Here is a 15,740-nt window from a genome sequence, read left to right as displayed (position 1 = left end):
ACACAGAAGTTATAAACCTAACAATTACTGTTTGCCTTCGTCAATTACTTGTTAAAATCATTAAGAAATGAGAAAATGTCTTTTTTACTTAATTTTTTACTATTTCCTGTATTTTCCTTTGTATAAATATGAATTCTGTTATCATTTTCTTTTATTCCCTGAAGAATTTTCTTGGACATTTCTTACCCTGTAGGTCTATTGGTCAAAGATTCTTTTAACTGAAAATGTTTTTATTTCCCCTTTTCTTTTGAAGGATATTTTCTCTGGTTATGAAATTCTAGGCTGAGATTTTTTTCTTTCAGCTCTTGAAAAATGTTCTATCTTCTGGCTTATGTTGTTTCTGATGAGAAGTCAGAGATATTCTGATTGTTATTCTATATGTAATGTATCTCTCTTCTCTAGGTGCTTTTAAATATTTGTATTACTCATTTTCAGAAATTTGATTATGGTGTATAGTTTTCTTTGTGTTTATCCTGTTTAGGGCTCATTCTAATTCTTGGATTGGGGGCTTATATTTTTCATCAAATCTGAAAAATTTTCAGCCAGTATCTCTGCAAATACTTTTCTTATCCAACCTCTCTTTCCTCTCCTATTGAGACTGTATTTTTATATATGTTAGACTGTGTGATGATGCTTATAGATCAACTGAAGTTCTGTTGCATTTTTCAGCCTTGTTTTACCTCTATGCTTCGATTTAGATATATCTTTTCCTGTGCTCTGTCTTCAAGTTCACTGAAATTTTTTTCTGAAGTGCCCAATCTATTTTATTAGAAAAAACATCCATCAAGTTAATTTCTCATTTCATGTACCATATTTTTCACCTCTGTAATTTCCACTTGGTTTCTTTTTACATTATTTCTTTCTTCAGTAGTTCATTTTATCCTTTAAATCTTTGAGCAGATTTCTAATAGCTGTTTTGAGGTCCTTGTCTACAAATTCCATCATCCCTGTCATTTCTGTATGTTTCTATTGATTGTCTTTTTCCCTCTTGATTATCAGTCACATTTTCCTGCTTCACCTGACAAACCTATTTTTAGTCTGTACTGCACATTGCAGATATTATGTTGCTGGGTATCTGGATTTTGTTACCTTCCTTTGAAAAGTGATTGTTTGAATGGTGAGAATGGATGGGATATATGATGCACGAGGAGTCTAATTTGGGAACTCCTCCTCCTGGACTTTAGTCTTAGAGACCTGGGGAATTTACATATCTGGCCATGATGGAGTAGCTGGTGTGAGACTAGCCTCTTCCCTGTCCAACTGTAAAGCTGGACAAAATACATGAAACAACACCTTTCAGACCTTGAACAATATGCATTGCAGGCCCGTGATTCCTGAAAATCTGACGTGAGCCCCAAATCACTCAAGCTCTCTGCCTGGAGGGACCTTCTGGGCCAAGCAGTGCATTTACCTATAGATCAGCTTGATACTTCAAAGGTTTATTTTTAAATTGTGTTTAGGGCAGGCCTAAGGTAGTGCTTATCCTAAGGCTAGAGTAATCCTTCTAAAGCATGGCCTTCCTGAGTCTCAACTGAATGCCCTAGGTGGTCAGCACGGTGTCTCCTCTCTATAACCAGGAACTCAAATATCTCCTTATCTTGTGCAGCCTCAAGATCCTCAGTCAGCTTGCAGCCTCCAGTAGCTGTTGACTCCCAGGCTGTGCAGAGGCTCCCTATGCACAAACCAGTTAGGCATTCAGCCAAAGACTTCAAGGGCCCCCTCTGCACATTTCTGGAGTTCTGTTTTTTGCATAATTCCTTCCTCTTTGTTATTCTGCCCTGCAAATTCAGGCACCTCAGAAGTCCTAAATTTTGATCACTGTCTCCTCAGTTCAGTGAGATGGCAGTGCCTTCTTTGAGCTCTACCTTGGTGCCTTGGACCAGAGGGTCTCTCCAGACAGAGAGCTGGAGTGATCCAGAGCTCACATAAGGTCTTTAGGGATCACAGGGCTGCACTGCATATTGTTCAAGGTTTGAAAGCTGTTGTTTCATGTATTTTGTCCGGCTTTACAGTTGAATAAGGAGGAGGGTTAGTCCCACACCAGTTACTCCATTGTGGCCAGAATTGTCAATTCTCCAGTTCTCTTTCTGACACTAAAATCCCAAATTAGACTCTTCTTGCATCATGTCTCCCACTTGCAGCCTTTGTGCACACTAGTCCCATTTGCCTTGAATGCTTTTTCACCCTCCTTCACTTAGTTAAGATTTCAGGGAGGTCCCCTGATCTTTCTGCCCTCAGCTGCATGGTTAGTTTTCTTGAATCCTTACATTCTCTGAATTTTTTTGCTCCAGTTAAGTTTTCAGCTTAACAGAGAGGAGAGACTGTGGTACTCTCTTATTGCATTTCATGTGTGTTCTTTACAAAGGCAATCAGCCAGTCTGTCTTAAAGTCTTTCTTCCTTTCCTGGTAAGAATTCAGGTAGGAATTCCAGTCTGATAACATTCCTTGTAAGGTCAACAGATGGAGCACCTGTCACCTGGAATGAGCTAGGAGCCTGGGAAGTTCATCCTGTGCCAACCCTGACCTGCTCTGTGACCATGGAGTGGTGCCTGTACCTCTCTGAGTGTCTGTGTCCCCCATCTGCTTAATATATACCCTTGGGACCAATGGGAGGCAACATGTGAGATGACTTCTCATGTCCTATCTTGGCTGTCCCATCTTGGATGTGCTCTGCTTGCTCTGGTTCTGAGTTTTACCCTTCTAGCCATTCATGCATTGATTCCTTAATTCCTTATTATCTATTGAGCATTTCCTATGTGTCAGGGAATGTACCAGACACTGAATGCATGGTTGGGCCAAGCTGGCAGAGTCCCTGCCCTCTCAGAGCATACAGGCCAATGGGGAAACTAGGCACTGATTGAAAGACCACACCACATGTCATTATTAATGGTGATCAGTTCTTGGAAGGGAAGAAGAGAGGGGACTGAAAGATAAATGACCAGGTGAGGCATCAAGGAAGGCTGCCGGAGGAAGTAATCTGTAAGTGGGGGGATGTAGGACCAGCAGTGGTTATCCAGGCAAAAACTGGAGAGAAGAATGTTCCAGGCAGAGGAAATAGCATGTGTAAAGGCCACAAAGCTTGAGGAAAAGAGGGTATTGTAGAATGTGAGGGAGAAAGGGGATGAACAAGTCCCAGGCTGGGGTGGCTGAAGCAGACAGGTGGTACTGTAGGTTTATTATATCATATGCATCGTGGGTATCCCTGAGCTCCCTGCCACAGGGAAGGAGGGGGCTCTCCCACATGGAATGCCAGGATTTTGAAAGCGGTAATTGTAGACCATAGCAAGTCTCATCCATAGGGTCATCTAGAAACCATTCTGCAGGAAAAGACTGAGGCCTAAGAGAAAAAGCTGTGTGCTTGATTTATTGCTCAGAAATTCAATCACTTGTGCCCAGGTCCCCAGGATGTGTGGGTTAGTGCCAAAGGAGGTGACCGCATGGCCTTATGCAAGGACCTTCCCGAGTAGCTGGCAGGCTTGAGCTCTTACCCCATCCTGGCCTTGACTTTCCGTGTGGCTGTAAACTTAGTAACCATTCTGGGCCTTGGTTTCCTTATCCAAAAAATAATAATAATATCAGAAGTCACTGCTTAATTTAGAAGAGTAATTTGCCATTCAGAGTGCTTCTGTGGCTTTTTGGGACCCTCACAAAATCCCCATGAGGTGAGTAGTGCAGAGATGGGTGTCCCACATTTATTAGTGGACAGAGGGCAACAGATGGGGAACTAAGTGGAAGAGGGCAGAAGGGAAGAGTCCGTGACAGCAGAGACCAAAAGCAGAAGGCCTGGAGGTGGGTTCAGTTTGCCCCACGCTCAGAGCCAGCTCCTTTACAGTGACCACTAGCCCTGCTGCGGGGAGACAGTGGAGAAACCAGAGATGGGACTCCAGATGCCCACCACAGAGTTTGATGTGCAGGCTTACTCTGTGGCTAAAACATTTTGGAAATGATGAGACAAGCTATCCTTCTGGTTGGACTCAGCAGCCTCCGGGGTCCTTGGCCCGGAAAGAGAGGGAGGTGGAGTAGGGAGGAGCGTACACAAGGATCTTTCTCCACCCAGACCCCTCCAGTTCCTGATTCAGAAAGCGAGAATCCAGAAAACGGGGGTTGAAACCGTGAGGGACAGCTGTCTCCTCTGCAGACTGAGGCCTTGGGGGCTCCTCCTGGGGCTTGGGCGGGCCAGATTAGGGCTTAAAGGGGGGCCGGGACCAAAGGGTTCCCCGGCTCCTGGCACCAGGCACCACTGTGGGTGCAGGAAGGGGTGACCTCCAGAGGGGCAGGGGCAGCCTGCATCCTCTGAGCCGGCCTCAGTGTCTCGGCATGGGGAACAAAAAAAACACTGCAGAGTACGTTCCCGTGTGACCTCGGCAAGGCTCCGCTTCCTGCTTCTCTGGGCCTGGGCTCCCCATCTGGGCCAGCAGTGGGCAGAGGCGGAGGGTCAGGAAGTGCCTTTTAGTTTTGGTCTGAAAGCTGTGGTTGGAGTATCTGTGCCCTGAAGGACACTGTCCTGGGAGCAGGGCTATGATGAGGCCCCTCCTCTGCCCCCAGAGACAGGGGAGCAGTGCCAGGGTCCATCTCCGGTTCCGAGCCCCTGCTAGGCTCTAGGTCAGGATGTTACCAATTCCTGGGGGTCCTGTGGCCCCCTGGTCAGCACTGAGGGTCCCTTCCCTTGCTGCCGTGTCCTCTTCTTGCCTTCAGGGAAGAGAGTTGCAGGTGGATGTGAAGACGCCGGCCCTCCTCTTTCATTCTGAACCTGGGAGCATGGCCAGGTGCAAGGTTTGCCGCCACTGGTCATTATGGCTCTGGCAGTGTGAATGCGGCCGACTGGTGCCCACCCAAGACCCCAGAGTGGAGACCACTTGGGTGTCAGCCCCCAGGTCTCAGGGACCCCAGCTTCTTTAGAGAATTCAGATGAGGGAGTCAGGAGGTCTGGGAAACAGTGACGCAGGCTGCCCCAAACACCAACCAGGGAAAACTGCTTCACTTACTCCAGTGAAAGCTTCAGGAGTGTTAAAACTATCCTGAGAGCAATAATTCCCAGTCGGTGCCCGAGGAGCACCGTAGAGCCCCTCCCCCTAAAACCTTGGGGCAACACCAGGGCCCTCTGCTTTTCTACCCCCCGGCACATCTCTGTCTCTCTGCTTGCTATTATTACTTCTCAGCTAGCCTGCCTTGGAAGGAAACGAGGCTTAGGGGCTAACATTCTAGAAAATGCGCTTGGGCCTGGGCTAATGAGTTCAGGCGACCCAAGCCTAGGTCGCAGGCTGAGTTCTTAGACGCTCAGAACCCGGGTTGGTCACGGGCTGTGGGTTGCCCATGCAGTGGGCTGGTAGGTGGCCTCCAGGAAATGCTGCGTGTTAGCTGGCTGTCAGGCTTCCCTCAAGGAGAATCTGGAGAAGGTTCTAGATTCCCAGACTTTCTTGGACTCCAGGTAGGAGCAAGAGCCTTTAGTCTCTGTGGACTGAGAAGAGGTGTGGACCCTTGTGCATGGGCATCTGTGGCCCGAGAGGCCACTTACTCAGCCAGCTCTGAGGGCCCACGGGGACTGAGAGCGTGACCCTCTCAGGTGCTGCCCCCGGGTGGGAGCCACCGGACGATCCAGACACGGGCTCTGAGTGTTCACATCCAGAGGTCTCCCCAACTCCACGCTTCGTGGCAGCGAAGACCCAGACGAACCAGTCGGGGAAAAAAGCTCCGGCCTCCGTGGTCCGATGCGCCGCCCTCTTACACCGCACCCCTCCAGCCACCCAAACCCAGACGTTCCGCACTCCAAACTCGGGATCTCCGGCGAGCAAGGCAACCGCAGGTACCAATGGCCTCTGTTACCCTGCACTTCCTCCACTCCCCGCCCTTCTCCTCACCTGCCACAGCTGTGCCTGGGGTCATTGTTCCCTTGCAAAAGTGAGAGTGGAGGCCTTATAGTTCTCTGGGGTGAGTGTGGGTCCCCAGCTATGGCTCCAGCTGCCTCTTTCCCTGATGACCCACACCGCCTGTCTGAGTCTAGGTTTTCTTACCTAAGTCAGAGGGTTTGTGCAAGATGGTTTGTAAACTATTTTTTTTAAGCAGGAGATAACTTTTTTTCCAAGTTACGGCCTAAGGAATTTAAAATTTAAAAATATTACTTGCCAACATTTGAAGATTAGGAGATTTTATGTGAAACTTTTGATTTCTAGCTGACGTTGAAAAGTCAGATCTGTCAGGCCTGGGCCCACTTTCCTGCAGGGCAACAATTGGCATGGGCTGAGCCACAGCTGCCTGCTTTAATAGAGCACGTGCTATTCAGTTTTCTGCAGTCCCCACCACTCCCTCCTGCCTCCCCAACACAGTGGCCACGTGGCAGGTGTCATTTCTCATTGTGATCACACTGTTGTCTGTCTTACATCCAGTCAGCTCATCCATTACATCACCTGCCTGGACCCTCGTGGCATGAATTTGCATCCTGATCTTTCAGAAAACCTGATCTAAAAACTCATTTCTCTGAAGAGCTGCTCTGCACAAAGCAGAGTGGTTGACCAGGAGCTCTGTTCTCTTAGCCTCCCCCACCTTGTATTGCCTGTGAAACCCTCCATGAGCCATAGCTCCAAGTGTTTTTGGGTCCATGCACAAAGGGTCTCTGGCTCCAGATGGGTGAACCATCAGTGAAAAGTTCACAGCAGCCACATCCCCCAGGGAAACTGATAAGACATACTGGGTGCTGAGTACCAGCTGTCAGGAGCCCTGATTCATACCTTGATGGAATGAGCAGTGGGCTGCCTGCCTGGATACATGGGATGTGGGGTAGGATGATGATGTGGTCCTTCTGGTACCATGGGTCTTCCAGTTGTCCTCAAGAAGCCCAAAGCCATCCATTAAATATATAGGTGATCAAAGTGAGACCTCAGTTAAGGGAGGCAGAAGACTGGACCAGAGACACAGCCAAGTGACTAGCTGTGTGTGTCTTTACTCTTTGCTTCATTTTGGCTAATTCAGGGCAGGGATGTGATTCGTAAAAATGTCTGAAGATATGTGTATTGTGCTTGGAGCCCCCGAAGGGAGAGTAAATAGTTAATCAATCTTGAAGGTAATTGTTTTTCAGGTACTATACTGGGAAAAGCCAATAGCCTTTGTATTTTTGCAAGAGTTGTTATAAATGAATTAGAAACAGACCGGTCATCACAGGCTCCTTGGTGGTAGATAGTGGCTCAACCAAATAATGGAATCGGGGCTTTCAAATCTTGCTTTTACTCTTGATTTTGTAGTTGAGAGTTTTTACCTCTCCAATTTCTACAGAACACTGTGTGCAAGGGTTCTGTGGTCTGGCAGCTCTTGGACCTCACTGTCTCAGAGTAAGCATCCAGAAAGCTGCAGGGCATGCCTCTGGCAGCTTTTAAGTGACCTGGAAGACTTGTACCCAGGTTGTGGTCCCACCTGGGTTTGCCAGCTGAGCAGGGCAGAGGACCCCGGGTTGTGAGCAGAGCCATCTGTTGGAGTGGGAAGTTGTGGGTGGGCTGTACTAGAGCAGGCAGCTCTTCTTGGGGGTAGGCCGGGACTTCTCCCAGGCACCATCCTCCGGTTTTCAGCCAGAGATGTTTGTGGCAAGGATAGTGGTTCAAAATTGGCACTGTCAGCTGAGCAAGAGAGGACCAATTGTAAGTTATGCTAAATTATACCAATATCTTGGTTAGGCTGCACGGAAATCCTCGACGGATGGGTATGCATTGCATGCACGAAGATTCAGGTGGAGAAAGGAATTACTTCCCTACCCCAGACCTTTTTAAAAAGGAAACATCTGCCCAGAGAACAAAATCTCTTTATTCCACCATCTTAGAGGGTTAGGATGCATCCAGCCCTGGTTCTTGACGACCTCGCTTTACTCTGTTTTTCCCTTGTGCAATGAGAAAGACAGCATGGTCCCCATTAGGCCTTTTGGGAGGATTAAGGGAGCCCATGAGTCACGGTCAGATGTCTGGACCAGTGCCTGGTGCACCTAGTAGGTGCTCAGTAATGAGAGTTGTGTGTCTCTCCCCCACCCCCCATGACTGCTTTCCCTGGACAAAGAATTGAAGGGCTTTCTTTGCCAATTTATGGTCAGCTTCTTGGTGAGAAGATGTGTAGCTCTCAGCCCAGGTATTTTACAGACACATTTTGAAGAGAGGGTCTTCCTAGAAATGTGACCAACAGGCTCTGAGAAGGAGGCTACATCTGGAGGTGTCGCTGGGGTTGGGACATGGGCCATTGAGCAGGGCCTGTAGAAGCCCCCCTGGGCTCCCTTTCCCATCTCCCCAACAATCATCTGGAACCCCACAGTCTGCACAATTGTCCTTCTGGAGTCGGGGGGACTGGGTGACAGGGGCATTTCCTAAGGTGTGTTCCCAGGATTACCATTTTTAAGGGATAGTAAGGAATCTGGTATTTTAAATATGGGCTTCAGTGGCCAAATATATTTAGGAAGATCGGGTTAAATAAAACTAAATGAGTCTCTTCCCAGTCGCATCTCAGAGTCTTTGATATCCTTTCCAAGTTGTTTCCCCTTAAAAATGGGACTGGATGGGCTTCCCAAATTCACTGGTTCCCAGAAGCCTTCATCTCTGGGAACAGCCACCATCCCCACTGGGCCACGAGCAACTCGGAAAAGCCAAGTTACCTTTCACCTCGGATATTCTGTCTTAGTACCTTCTGTGGGTGGTGGGTGTTCTTCCATCTGGTTGGTCCCTATCTCTGTACTCTGCTGTTTCCAGACAGCACCTGGGAGAGATTGACCACTCAGGAAGGTGCCATCTGTAGCGGAGACACTTGCCCTGGGCCGGTGCCTGGTGCACCTAGTAGGTGCTCAGTAATGAGAGTCGTGTGTCTCTCATTTGACCAGACCTCATGTGGTCTTTGGCCACCCAAGGATGCCGTCCCTGCCACCCAGTAGCACCCAGCTTGTGGGGCCCGAATCATCTGTCTGGCCCTCCTGCCCTGCCGGAGCCACCACAGGAAACCGTCTGTCATCCTCGCTGCTCATCTGTGGGGACTGGCAGCAGAATCTGGCAGAGGGTGTAAGTGGGTGACAGGTCCAAGGTACTTAGTGTCACAAATGTCGCTCCCCAGGAGCCAAGGAGGGGAGACGCAGGCCCATTTGCCATCTGCTCCCTCAGCTGGCTTTCATCTGCTTGTGCTCAGACAGGTCACACACATGCCCCATGCTGGGACCTCCACTCCTGGCATATCTCTTGGAATCTTGACAAGATATGGGCAACTCACATGAGCCTGAGGGGCCTGGGTGGCATGTTTGGGGGCCTGGAGCCCCTCATTGTGCAAGCTCCCCAGCATAAAGCCCTGGGCAGTCCCCATTCCAGGGCCAGGGCAGTTCAGAGGTACCCCGGCCTCTAGGCCACCTGTACCCTGCCCTTCCCATGGCCCTAATAGTACTAACCAGTCACCATCGTTTTCTCTTGCTCTCTCCTGTCCCCACCCAGCAGAAAGCGCTTTCAGCCGGAGAATAGAAGGCAAAGCACAAAACCACTTTGAAGAGACAAATAGCAGCTCCCAGAACTCCAGCGGTGAGTGTGTCCCCTGCCAGCCATCCTGTGCCGTGGCCTCCGTTCACACCTGCCTGCAGCGGGCACTGTGGGCTGCAGTCTTCCTGGTACATGATGGTGTTGCAGAGAGGCTGGGAGCTGAGAATTAGAAGGCCAGGGTTAGGTGGCACCTGGAGGGGCCTTTTCTTCCAAGGACATCCCTCTGGGCCTCAGGGGCATCTTGGGACTATGGCTCCTCTTTTTCTCTTCCCCATGGAGAGAGGGACACCCTCTCCCCATAGCCTGCACCATCGACTCAGATGGCCCAGGAAGATTAGGCCTGAGAGAGCCATTGCTATGTTTTTTGGGTCAGCGTCACAGCCACTTTCCTTCCAGGAGAGGCAAAGAAGGTACAGCAGAGAGAGCTTTGGCCTAAGAGCTAGAGCCCCGAGTTCTAGCCGCACTTTGGACCAGGGACCATGCAAAGGTTCCCTTCCAGCCCTGACCAGCCCCCACCAGCCCAAGATTTGCCTGAGATTCCGGGTGGTGTTTTGGTGCCCCCTGGTGGCTGCCTTCTGCAGGACCACGGCGGAGCCCTAGAGGGCCTTAAACAGAGCAGCCAATGGCCCCTCTCCCCGGGGCCAGCCTGTTGAGGCCAGCCTGGTTGGTGGGGCCAGGGCTGGGCATGAGCAATGAGCTGGTCTGCACAGTGGTGGCCAGGGCAGGATGGGGAAAGAATTCTGATTTTGGTTACTTTAAGGTAAGGCACCCACTCACTTTCTGCAAAGTTAGGGTTTCATTCAGCAAATCAGGTACTGGCCTGTGCTGGGCAGGCACTTCTTGAGTGTAGATAATAATGCACACAGTTTGACCATCCGTCAGGGGCTTTATGACACAGCCAGGAGCACAGACTTAAATGTAGAGGCTCCTCTATAGCAATCCGAGCTCCAGCTTCTGTCTACAGCCAGAGTGTGAACCAGCCCCATCACCTATGAGCCAGTGCCATGGGCTAGCCTCTCAATTTCTCCTTCACTGTCAAGTGGGACCAGTGTACGTGTCCCTACATGGTGGTGAACAGTCAGCAAGTGCCCTCAGTGGATTACACACTTGCACATTAGCGTGTTCTGGTGGTTATTGTTTCAAGTAAGCTGAGTGCTTTGGTGAGTGAGTGTGGGGAGGAAGGACTAAGATGTGCTGTGGTCACCCCGAGAATGTTGGCATGATCTTAAACCATAAAGAGCATACCAACTTTCCAAGCTGCTTCACCCTTCTGAAAAGTGTAGCCTCCCGGCCCCCACAAGAGGTGGCCTTAAAAGTGAGGCAGTCATTTGCCCAAGGCTGCAGAAGAATAAGGAGCAGAGCCAGGTCTGGGCTTCAGTCTCCTGGGGAGCCTCTGCTCTCAGCCAGCCGGCTGCACCCCTCCACCTCTCCTTCCTCCGAAGCTGATAGTCACCATTGGGAATGGTGGCATAAAGAGCTGCTGCCGCCAGTAGACACCATTTATTGAGCGCTTACTATGTGCATGGCATATGTTCAGAGCTATATGTGTCTCACCTGTTTTCATCCTTACCACAGCCACTGGGAGAGGGCAGTCAGTGTTATTGTTAGCTCCACTTTTTAGATGAGGAAACTGAGGCTCAGGAGAGGTCTATTGTTGCCTCAGGTCCCCGGCTTATAAGTGGTGGAGCCAGGATGCCCAGCCTGGTCCATCTGGCCCCACTCTGGTGCCTACTGAGTTTTTGGCTCACCTGACAACTGCAGGAAGTGCTGGGGAAGTTCCAGCAAGCCAGAGCTGTCACAGCACAGCCTCGCCTTGGCTGTTCTGGTGCTTGGTGCCAGTACTTGCATCCTAGTGCCAGGACCTCGATGTGGCTCCCAACTCCCTGTCCTGAAGTGGGCAGCCACACATGGACATTTTCTCACTAGTGCATGATGGGCTCACCCTTTGACAGTTGAGGGTGTCCTAGAGGGATGGCCTTGGCTGATGTTACCCTGCTCCGGGCACCAGCCCCACCCCAGAATGTGAGCCTGGCTCTCAGATGCTCCCCCTCCTCTGAGAACCCCATCTGGCTCACTACTTACTAAGAATGGAAATAATGACAGTCATCTCAGAGCACCGGAGCTAGAAGAGACTTAGCTAAACTGTTTCTCTTTTGCAGAAACTGCAAGTCCCCTGATTTCCAATCCTTTCCCTCTCCTACAGAGTAAGTGATGGTCCCATCGGGGGGCTGGAGAGGGCAAGGCAGGGCAGGGAATGAACTCAGCCGGCTGCATGCTCAGGGCCTCTCCAGAGCATCTGCCCTTACGCTGCCCTCCCAGGTGGATGGAGCGGTTTGGACGGGGCAGAGCCACCCCAGCCCAGGACGGACCACTAGACCTCCCACCGCTGCTCACTGGGGCAGCCACATGACACCGCTTCTGAGCCCCGCCTCAGCCACCATCTTCTCTTTCTTACTCTTCTCTGCATCCTTCTTTCTTCTTCCTCCCATTCGTCCCCATGCTGGGAGCCGACCTGAGTGTGGGAAGTCAGGGATGACCGCCAAAGGGCTCCCTGAGTCAGAGAGCTGCGCCCCTGCGTGCGCTGTCCTCCCCCCCCCCTCCTCTTCCCTTTTCTCATCTTGTCCTGGTTGCTTGTGCTTTTCCATGGCTTTATCCACTTCTCACCCTTATTTCTTGTTTCTTTCCCCCTCCCTTTACTGCCTTGTATGTCTGGTACCTTCTTTTTGGTTCATTCCATACATTCATTCAGCAAACAGTGACGTGGGTGCTTCCACAGGCAGAGACACGGACTGTGGGGCAATCAGACATGGTCTCTGCTCCAAGAGGGTGGTTGATCCAGCAATGCTGTCCCCTCACCCACGCCCCAGTGCCCAGAACAGTGCCTGGCACGCAGTAAGCACTCAATAAACGGCAGCCTGGTTGAATCAGAGGGCCTCGTTATCTGCACGCCTTCCTTTCTCCTTCACTAGTTAGTGACCAGCACCCAGAGCCACAGTGTGTTTGGGTTCCCAGTTCCAAGGTGTCTGGGGTCTTCTGCCCCTGATATGGCGGCTTCATTTCCCCCTCCCAGAACCCTACACCTGCGGCGCCTGTGGGATCCAGTTCCAGTTCTACAACAACCTGTTGGAGCACATGCAGTCCCATGCAGGTAAGGGGCCCAGCGTCCCCACTCCCTGCCCCCTCCTCGCCCTCAGATCCTGCAAGCGGCATTGAGGGCCCGCACAGCCTAAGGCCTCTGCAGAAGGCCATTCTTTCCCAGGACATGGCACCTGCCCTCAGCGGGGTCTGTGCCGGCATCACGGTGGGCAGCCGGCTGGTGGGAGCACAGTCAGAGAGGGAGATGGACTGAAAAAGGCTTCTGGGCTGTTGCTCCTGTGCTGAGCCTCAAGACCACATGGGGGCTGCCTGGGGAGGAGAAGCCAAGGTGGAAACTGAGTGAGACCCAGGTGAGCAGAGGCAGCAGATGAGCATGGGAAAGCGGCAGCCTAGGCCAGCCTGGGCCTAAGCCCCGTTGTAAGTCCCTAAGTACCCCTCTGTAGCACTCTGTCCCTCAAAGCAGCTGTCCTCTGACGTGGGCAGGCCTCGGTAACCTGGGGGTCAGGATCAAACACAGATTTCTAGGTCCTACCCTGGATTCCTGATTCAGTACATCTAGGCTGGGGCCTGGGATCTGATTCCTGACAAGTCCTCAGGCCCGCCCCTGCTGCTAGTCTGGGGACCACATTGGGAGCCCCCACTGTGAAGCTTCAGGCTAGTAGTCTGCTGTCTACACAGCCTTTTTAGCCACTGCCCTGCCATCCTCTCACCTCACACTGTCAGCTCCCTTGCTGTAGATCACCCCGCTTCCACTGATACCTCCAGTTGGCTTTGCCACAGTAGCCCCCCCTTCTGATCTAACTCTCTGTTTTGCTCAGGGAAACGCTATTTGCTGTAACAAAAAGTTCTGAATTCTCAATGGTTTTAACATAATCACTTATTTCTCCAAATCACGTCACAGCCTAATGCAAGTGGCCTGGTTGGGTGGCCTTCCACACTGTGACTCAGGGGCCCAGGCTTCTTGCTTCATGGGCTCTGTCCTCCCCTGGGTCTTTGAAGTCCTCTCTCTCTGGTTGGTTGGCAGAAAGAGAGGCCCATTTCCTTCCTTACCACTTTCAGCCACCAATGACATATCATATCTGCTCAAATTCCAGGGGCAGGAAGCATGCCCAGAGCTACTGTCCAGGGACAGCCCGACACTCTGCAGAGGGAAGCAGGAATATGGGGAAGGCAGCTAGCTGTTCCTGCCACACCTCCCCCAGAGCAGTCCTCTGGGCAATGGAAGTGATGTGAGCAAATGCCTGACACATGTGGTGGTTCAGTATTGGAGGCTGCTGCTATTTCTACTGTTGCGATTGCTATTGTTTGTATTGCTTTTAGGTTTACAAATCGTTCATATAACCTCCCAGGTCTGGCCCAACTAGCAGAGGGTTGTACAGGACCAGTCTCTCTTTTAGGTTAGGAGTTGTGGTGTTGGTGTGAGCTCTCACCATTGGTTTGTCCATTCATTCGTTAGTCAGCCCATTTTATTGGGTATCTGCTGTACATTAAACACTCATTCAGGTGCTCTTTTGGGGGAGCCTGTTATTTTTCCCAATGAACTTGTTAAATGCAGGATAGAGCTGGATTGGCAACCCAGGCAAGTGAGTTCCCTGCTCTGCTCGGCCTCCTCCGTGCTATGTAACAACCTCAGACAGGAAACTCCCCCTCTCTGGAGCATCTCCATCTCAAAGACAAGGGCAGGCAAACCTGTGATCTCATCCTACCAAGGATCCATCTTCAAGTGCCTCCCACGTGCCTTTACCAATCAACCATCCTGCACCAGGAAAGGCCTTGAAAGCCCACTCAAGGCATTTAGATTTGACCCTGTGGGAACCAGTGGTGGCAGCTGGAAGGCTGCTCAGGAATCAGTGCCTGAGCAACCTCTTGGACCAGAGACTCCATGGCCCAGCCCAGGAAACCCCGACCCTCCTCTGTCCCTCTGCCAGCTTCTGGAAGCAAGGCTAATTAGAGAAGAGTCTAGGTGCCAGAGCTGAGCTTCGGCATCCCTCAGGCAGTTGGGTGGAGGCCATTAGCATGCAAATCAAGGCTGGGGCTGGGGCTGCCCCTCCACCTCTCAAACATCAGGAGTTTCCAACAACAAGCTTTGGGGTGCTTTGTACTGGTTCAGCGTAGGGAGAGAATGCCTCCCTGGCAATCCAGTGCAAAGCCAGGCTGAATCCCAGCCAAGCCGAGTTGGGATTAAAGGATTGACTCCATAGAGAGAAATTAAGCATCATGATCTGCACTGTTCACAGTGCTGCTGATAAGGGGGATCAGCCTTGACTAACACCAATCTCATTAAGAAGCTGCTGAATGGCAACGGTAATTCCCGCTAATAAACTTCTTCTGTACCATAGGAAAACTTGCCTTGGCTCAGGTGACAGTTCAAGAGCATGTGTTGGCAGCAGTAATACTAAGATGGCTAACATTTAGTGAGCAGTTACCTTGTGTCAGGCATGTGTATTTCATCAGCTCTCCTGAACAAGCCTTTTAACTAGCTGACATTACCATCCCCATTGTGCAGATGAAGAAAAGCAAACTCAGAGAACATCATCACTGGTCCAAAGTTGCACAGCATAAAAGGTAGCCACCATCTTTTGAGCTCTTGGTGCCAAGCCATATTTTAAGAATTTTATACCTACTTGCTCATTTAATCCTCAGAACATCCCTCTGAGTTCAGTGCCCATATTAGCTCCACTTTATAGATAATAAAATTGAGGCATCAAATGGCTACTTGCTCAAGGCAGTGCAGACAGTGTCAGAGCAGCGTTCTGACCAGGATTCCCACCCTGCCAGTGAACTCCAGAGCCTGGGCGCTCAACAACCACCCTCTTCAGCTGGGTAGATGGGGTAGAGGGGGTGGGTAGGTGGGAGGGGCAGGCCCCCTCAGGCTCTTGTTAAAATACAGTCTTTATAATAAACTATAAAGCACAAAGTATGGGGGGCGGGGGGACAGGCTTTCCCAGGTGGCAAGGAGCTGGGCAATTGGAATTTTAGGATTTTGCAATGGCTACACCTCATTTATAATCCCTTGGAGCCACTTCACCTTTCTGAGCCTCAGCCCTCTACTCTGTAAAGTGGGCCAGTCAGTACTCTCCGCAGTCTGGGTGGTGGTTCTGGTGCTGGAGACGACATTTGTGAAGTATTGGGGACTGTGGTACATTCTAAGATAGACTGAACAGC

General features: G+C 50.7%; 1 protein-coding gene across 8 annotated transcripts in view; it reads left to right on the top strand.

Moving 5' to 3' along the window:
- ZNF618 (zinc finger protein 618) overlaps positions 1-15,740 on the top strand; it is a 115,483-nt gene that overhangs the window by 84,718 nt on the left and 15,025 nt on the right. For 2 of the 8 annotated variants that reach the window (XM_073225773.1, XM_073225770.1), the window contains 4 exons: positions 5,564-5,803; positions 9,438-9,521; positions 11,639-11,683; positions 12,550-12,627. In XM_073225773.1, the coding sequence (XP_073081874.1) occupies positions 5,564-5,803; positions 9,438-9,521; positions 11,639-11,683; positions 12,550-12,627 (447 nt within the window). The remainder of the gene's footprint in view (positions 1-5,563; positions 5,804-9,437; positions 9,522-11,638; positions 11,684-12,549; positions 12,628-15,740) is intronic. The other 6 variants (XM_073225791.1, XM_073225796.1, XM_073225783.1 and 3 more) reach the window with 5 other exon arrangements.

The sequence above is a fragment of the Manis javanica genome, chromosome 2, assembly GCF_040802235.1.
Source record: "Manis javanica isolate MJ-LG chromosome 2, MJ_LKY, whole genome shotgun sequence".
Classification (NCBI taxonomy): Eukaryota; Metazoa; Chordata; class Mammalia; order Pholidota; family Manidae; genus Manis; species Manis javanica.
Note: the sequence above shows the minus strand (reverse complement) of the source record. Positions and strands in the feature narration are given on the sequence as shown.